This window comes from Sinocyclocheilus grahami, unplaced genomic scaffold, assembly GCF_001515645.1.
Source record: "Sinocyclocheilus grahami isolate Dianchi unplaced genomic scaffold, SAMN03320097.WGS_v1.1 scaffold1593.1, whole genome shotgun sequence".
In the NCBI taxonomy this organism is placed as follows: domain Eukaryota; kingdom Metazoa; phylum Chordata; class Actinopteri; order Cypriniformes; family Cyprinidae; genus Sinocyclocheilus; species Sinocyclocheilus grahami.
Window position 1 is genome coordinate 24853 of NW_015506772.1, and position 7352 is coordinate 32204.

The 7352-nt window shown below is 41.6% G+C and overlaps 1 protein-coding gene across 1 annotated transcript in view; it reads left to right on the plus strand.

Moving 5' to 3' along the window:
- LOC107571432 (phosphatidylinositol 4,5-bisphosphate 3-kinase catalytic subunit alpha isoform) overlaps nucleotides 1–7342 on the plus strand; it is a 25098-nt gene extending 17756 nt beyond the window's left edge. Inside the window, exons 13-22 of the mRNA XM_016257759.1 lie at nucleotides 559–723; nucleotides 803–906; nucleotides 1969–2140; nucleotides 2510–2616; nucleotides 3261–3382; nucleotides 3464–3542; nucleotides 3896–4066; nucleotides 5054–5171; nucleotides 6773–6924; nucleotides 7018–7342. Of these exons, the coding sequence (XP_016113245.1) occupies nucleotides 559–723; nucleotides 803–906; nucleotides 1969–2140; nucleotides 2510–2616; nucleotides 3261–3382; nucleotides 3464–3542; nucleotides 3896–4066; nucleotides 5054–5171; nucleotides 6773–6924; nucleotides 7018–7291 (1464 nt within the window). The 3' untranslated portion in view covers nucleotides 7292–7342. The remainder of the gene's footprint in view (nucleotides 1–558; nucleotides 724–802; nucleotides 907–1968; nucleotides 2141–2509; nucleotides 2617–3260; nucleotides 3383–3463; nucleotides 3543–3895; nucleotides 4067–5053; nucleotides 5172–6772; nucleotides 6925–7017) is intronic.
- Nucleotides 7343–7352: the final 10 nt, after the last annotated feature.

A 7352-nucleotide genomic window follows, 5' to 3' on the forward strand; every position in this document is an offset into this window, starting at 1 on the left:
TGAATTTAGCAGTAAGAAATTACTCATCATCCAGTTTTTTATATCAAATATGCATTCCGTTAGTTTTGCAAATTGGTATGTTTCGCCGGGCCGTGAAGAAATATAGAGCTGAGTATCATCAGCATAACAGTGAAAGCTAGCACCGTGTTTCCTGATGATATCTCCCAAGAGTAACATGTAAAGCGTGAAGAGTAACGGCCCTAGTACTGAGCCTTGAGGTACTCCATACTGCACTTGTGATCGATACGATACCTCTTCATTCACTGCTACGAATTGATGGTGGTCATACAAGTACGATTTGAACCATGCTAATGCACTTCCACTAATGCCAACAAAGTTTTCTAGTCTATTCAACAGAATGTTGTGGTCAATAGTGTCGAACGCAGCGCTAAGATCCAGTAGCACTAATAGAGAGATACAACCACGATCAGATGATAAGAGCAGGTCATTTGTTACTCTAATGAGAGCAGTCTCAGTACTATGATACAGTCTAAACACACACCCGTTCATCCAGCGCTCCCCTCACTCATCTGTGTGTGTGTGTGTGTGTGTGTGTAGATCTACTGTCTGCTGAAGGACTGGCCGCTCATGCAGCCTGAATCCGCTCTGGAGCTACTGGACTGTAACTTCCCCGATCCCATGGTGCGAGAGTTTGCCCTGCGCTGCCTGATCCAGGGCCTGACGGACGACAAGCTCAGCCAGTACCTGCTGCAGCTCGTGCAGGTGTGTGTGTGTCAGAATCTGGAGCGTTTTCCAGCTCTATTTCCCCACAGGTTTCATTTGTATCTGTGTGTGTTTTCAGGTACTGAAATATGAGATGTATCTGGATAACCCGTTAGCTCGGTTCCTGATCAAGAAAGCGCTGACCAATCAGAGGATCGGACATTTCTTCTTCTGGCATCTGAAGTGAGTTCAGACATGAATCTGTGTGAATCTCATGGAAACACATCCAGGTCACATTTCAGCCCGAAATCAAAAGAAAGAGACTTTATTTTCTTAAATCTCTGCTATGCATCTTGACGTTTGTCTGTGATTCTCATTACTGTTATAATTTACATAATATATTTTGTTGCAATAAAGTAACAAGAATCGCAATTATATGTGAGCCTGCAGCACAAAAGCAGTGTTAAGTCGCTGGGGGATATTTGTAGCAATAGCCAACAATACACTGTATGGGTCACAATTATACATTTCTCTTTTATGCCAAAAATCATTAGGATATTAAGTAAAGATCATGTTCCATGAAGATATTTAGTAAATCTCCTACCGTAAATATATCAAAACTTAATGTTTGATTAGTGATATGCATTGCTAAGAACTTCATTTGAACAACTTTAAAGATGATTTTCTCAATATTTAGATTTTTTTGCACCCTCAGATTCCAGATTTTCAAATAGTTGTATCTCAGCCAAATATTGTCCTTTAATAAATAAAATATTATTTATTCAGCTTTCATGTATAAATTGACCCTTATGACTGGTTTTGTGGTCCAGGGTCACATATGTCACATACTTTAGAATTTACATATTTTTTTACAATGAAATAAGAAGAATGAGAATAACTTTTTTACATTACAGTCATGATAATTTAGGGAGAATTAGGCTTATTTATCATTCAAATAAAAACCTACAGCATATGATCCTAAAAACTGGCATGTGTTTGACAGGTTCAATATACTATTGTAGTTTTTGTTCATATTTTGAATTTATATCTTGATTTTAGTTTACATTTTGGTCATTTTGTTGTGTTTTTGTCATTTTTTATTAGTTGTTTTTAATGTGTCTATATAGTTTTTATTAAGTTTAAGTTTTTAGTTTATTTAGTTTTAGTTATATTAGTTCTTCAACTTCAATGACATGAAATGAGAGATGTTATCTTGCCAACTAGCTGGATGTTATTAGTAATGAACATGTTTTTTTAATGGTTTTAGTTGTAGTGAAGGATAATAACCCTGCTGTGGTTGTGTAGGTCTGAGATGCACAATAAAACGGTGTCTCGGCGCTTCGGGCTGCTGCTGGAGGCGTTCTGTCGGGCGTGTGGGATGTACCTCAAACACCTGAACAGACAGGTGGAGGCCATGGACAAGCTGGTGAACCTCACAGACACACTCAAACAGGAGAAGAAAGACGAGACGCAGAAGGTGAGACAGAAGATGCTCCTTAACACTTACAGGCACGAGTCAGCCCAAGCATACCTATATACATATAGAATGCTGCTGCAAACAAATTTGTAAGGGGAAAATATAAACAATAAACCAAATCCATAGCGGATTCTAAGTGATCAAGGGCTTAGGATGTTCCAATTCAGCCCATTGCAAGGGTTCCGCCAGTAGTGGGCACTCATGCAACACAATCAATGGTGTATATCCGAGTAAACGAGCATAAGAAAAGGGACTGGAACGCAGCCCCAAAGCCACTAACCTGATCCAGTGATGTCACCATCCTCACTGATTACGGAGACTGCTGATTGGTTGATGAAGTTGATCCTGCATTCTGATTGGCTGTTGCAGACTCAGATGAAGTTCCTGGTGGAGCACATGTCCCGCCCAGATTACATGGAGGCACTGCAGGGGTTTGTTTCTCCTCTGAACCCTGTACACCAGCTGGGCAATCTCAGGTACACACACACTCTCTCTCTCTCTCTCTCTCTCTCTCTCTCACACACACACACAGTACATGTGTATCATATAATACAAGACTACAGGCAAAACCAGTGTGTTTTCTGCACTGGTTGATTTTGAGATTTTGGTCTATTTTGCTTCCATAACATGTCTTTTTTAGACTAGTGGAAAGAAAACATCCCAAGTACACATTTAAGTGTTTATATTGCACTTTATTTATTTGTGTCTGTAGATTTCAATCTTTAAAGTGTTTTTCTCTTACAAACTCCAAACTTTACAGTTTTATTCCTCTCTATATTCTGTTTGTTCTAGGGCTGCACGATAAATAGCATGCAATTTTTTTGCGCAGCTTGTCAGTGAATAACGGCTCTGTGTAGTTAATGCTGCTCCATGTGAAAGCACGCACGTGATGGAGATTTACCGCTGATTACAGAACCGGCTTTACTGATAAGACGCGTGTTAAATATCGCATGCGATTTAACGTGCAGCCCTAGTTTGTTCATATTTCATTCACACTGTTTATTACAACATGTGTTTGTTTTCTGTCTGTTGACAGTATTTTCTGATTTATGGAGTGATAAAAAGAGAAATACAGAATCCCCTCTGGAAAAAGCTTTAGCTCTGTATTTCTGTGTTTGAGGTTGGAGGAGTGCCGTATCATGTCTTCAGCCAAGCGGCCGCTGTGGTTAAACTGGGAGAATCCGGATATCATGAGTGAGCTGCTCTTCACCAATAATGAGATCATCTTTAAAAATGGAGATGGTGAGCCGTGTGTTTTAGCCGTTACCCCGAGTCAGACGCCACGACCGGATCTGTGTAATCTAATATCTGTGTGTGATGCAGATCTACGGCAAGACATGCTGACGCTGCAGATTATTAAAATCATGGAGAACATCTGGCAGAATCAGGGGCTGGACCTGCGGTGAGTCGACCAATCACGGCCCACGTCTCGCACACATCCGCCAATCACGGCCCACCGCTCGCACACATCCGCCAGTCACTGCCCACCGCTCGCACACGTCCGCCAATCACTGCCCACCACTGGCACACGTCCGCCAATCACTGCCCACCGCTCGCACACGTCCGCCAGTCACTCCCCACCGCTCGCACACGTCCGCCAGTCACTGCCCACCGCTCGCACACGTCCGCCAGTCACGGCCCACCGCTCGCACACATCCGCCAATCACGGCCCACCGCTCGCACACATCCGCTAATCATGGCCCACCGCTCGCACACATCCACCAATCACAGCAGGCTAACTCTGTGTGTGTGCAGAATGCTGCCGTATGGCTGTCTGTCCATCGGCGACTGCGTGGGTCTCATTGAGGTGGTGAAGAACTCGCACACCATTATGCAGATTCAGTGTAAAGGAGGCCTGAAGGGGGCGCTGCAGTTCAACAGCAACACACTGCACCACTGGATCAGAGACAAGAACAAGGGAGAGGCGTAAGAACACACACATACACACATATCATAAAGAAGACTCGGAGCTGGTTAATTAACAGCATTATAATGGCATGAATAGCGAGGGGCAGAAAACAGAAACACTTTGATTTAATGCACACTTTTAACAAATTTTACAGTTTAATGTTATTGAATAATTCATAATTCACTAATTTAAACACCATTGTATTTAATCATTTCACTCAGGTGCAACAGAGTTCATTAGTGCTGCTCACTTTTTCAACGACATTGGTTCTGGAAGCATTTTTTCCATTCATTTTTCCCACAGGGATTTTTAAAAAAGTCTTCATTTAAGAGTTATAATCCATGAATCAAACCATCCAGCTACGAGGAGACTTAGATTTAAAGCAAAAAAAATGTTTGATAATCAGACAGAAAGACAAAGATACAAGACTTTAAACTTAACTACTTCAATGAGGGAAAAACTACAATGCCATGAAGCCCTGCCCATGACATTATCAAATTAAAAACCATGGTCAAATCTAAAACTGTAGATGGAGAAATCTAAAACTATAGATGGAGAGATGTTGACTATATGTGGAAACATTATATTGTAAGTTAATTTCAAAATATGTTTATATATACAAATACTGCAGTGTTTTGAGAGGGTAGTTGGGCTTGATTAGATTTGCTCACTTCCTGATTGGTGGAATTTTCTGTAATGTAGTTTTTCACCACAAAATCCACTGTTAAACAAAAATATGTTGAAATAACAGATGGCTTCAACAAAAACATATTCCATCGATTAACAGCCACAGAGCTCACAGTTGCTCTGTCTTTAAAGGTTTATAAGTTGAAGTTGCCTAACGAGGAAAAATGAATGGCGTTTTTATTAACCTAAACTCTTAACCTAAACGGAGAATGAATAAATGCTCAGCGTATGACAAACCCTTTCTCCAGTCTCTTCATGGAATGAATGTGTGAGACTCAGGGAAGCGTTTGTTAAGACCCCACCTGTTTCTCTCTCAGGTACGACAGAGCCATCGATTTATTCACACGCTCGTGTGCCGGATACTGCGTGGCCACGTTCATTCTGGGCATCGGCGACAGACACAACAGCAACATCATGGTGAAGGAGAATGGACAGGTACACACACACACACACACACACACTGCATGAGAATCAAATACAGTGAGAGCCAGAAATTACAACATTACGTACATACAATGTTCTGGCATGAAACTCTAGATGGCGCAGTCCGATATATCTAACTCAGTATGACATAATGACATCATCATCACGTCACAGCTGATTGGTTCTCTTCTGTATCAGTAGCCAATAGAGCTCGCTGCTGAACATTCAAATATATGACTAGTGCTTGCTGTAGCAGTAGCAGTGCACTTCAGAATCCCTCCGCCTTCCCCAGCTCCACCTGTATAGATCTGCTACGAGGTGATTCATGTATGCTATATGGGGGTTATTTCATTTGTGTCCCTGCAGCACAAAAGCAGTCATAAGTAGCACAGGTATATTTGTAGCAATAGCCAACAATACATTGTATGGGTCAAAATTATCCATTTTTCTTTTATGCCAAAAATCATTAGGATATTAAGGAAAGATCATGTTCCATGAAGATATTTTGTAAATGTCCTACCGTAAATATATAAAAACTTAATGTTTGATTAGTAATATGCATTGCTAAGAACTTCATTTGAACAACTTTAAAGATGATTTTCTCAATATTTAGATTTTTTTGCACCCTCAGATTCCAGATTTTCAAATAGTTGTATCTCAGCCAAATATTGTGCTATCCTAACAAACCATGCATCAATGGAAAGATTATTTATTCAGCTTCAGATACGTTATATGTGTAGCAGAAATATTTCTTACATGCTCACAGAAGTATGTTATGGATGTAGTGGCAGCAGCAGCAACAGCAGCAGTGTAGCAGATCTATTCCACCAAGACCAAATACCATTAACATTATCATGTGTATATTACCATGCAAATCCCTCCAAGAGTTGTCATGACAGAACTGTACATAATGCTATTGGAATGACCAACAAGTCACCTTTATTTCTATTATACAATACAGATTGATTCAAAGCAGCTTCACAGTAATGAACAGGAAAGTAACAGTAAGGGGCAGTTCACAAAGAACGTATCTTTGCGTCTAAAAACATGTTTTTAGAAAAGCGCAGCACTGAATGCGAGGGTCTCGATACAAGCTTTTGTAAAGTGATGCAATAGCAGTTAACATGCCAACTCGCTACTGTAAACGAAAGCTCGCAATGCTTGCCCCGCCTCCAGGGTCTTCTGATTGGTCCTCTGTTTTGGAGCTGACATTGATGAGTGGCGCTGCGTGTAAAAGTTTTTAACTTGACACAGCGTCTTAAAAACGCGGCACTGCAAAAGACACAAGAGCCGCAGTCATGCACGTCTGTCTAGTGTGTTTACATAGAAAAACTATAGAAAAGTAGCGCATTAGAAGGAAAAATGTGTCCTGTGTGAACAGCCCCTTAATATTATACAATTCGTCAATTATGAAACTTAGTTCAATTTCAGCTGTAAAGCAGCTCTACAGAAGACAATAGAGTCATTATTCAGATCAGTTCAAATCACGTTTTGTTCTCATCTCACAGTGTGAGTGCATTAAATCGATGATATTAGTGAATATTAAGTGTCTCTTGAACCCAAAGTGTGCTCAGACTCATCAGAAACTGATCGTGTGATGGTGTTTCCTGCAGCTGTTCCACATCGATTTCGGTCACTTTCTGGATCATAAAAAGAAGAAATTTGGATACAAGCGAGAGCGCGTTCCTTTCGTTCTCACGCAAGACTTCCTGATCGTCATCAGTAAGGGTGTGCAGGAGTGCACCAAGACCAAAGAGTTTGAGAGGTGTGAACACACACACACACACACACACACACACACACTGTACAGGACATGTATGTGCAGGATGATGTGTCTCTCACCGTCGGTATGTCTCAGGTTTCAGGAGATGTGTTATAAAGCGTATCTGGCCATCCGTCAGCACGCCAGCCTCTTCATCAACCTCTTCTCTCTGCTGCTGGGCTGTGGGATGCCTGAGCTGCAGAGCTTCGACGACATCGCCTACCTGCGCAAGACACTGGCGCTGGAGAAGAACCAGCAGGAGGCTCTGGAGTACTTCACCAAACAGATGAACGACGCTCACCACGGAGGATGGACCACCAAGATGGACTGGATCTTCCACACCATCAGACACATGCCCAACGAGCACTGACACACACACACACACACACTCACTCACTCACAGACACACACACACACACACACACACACAC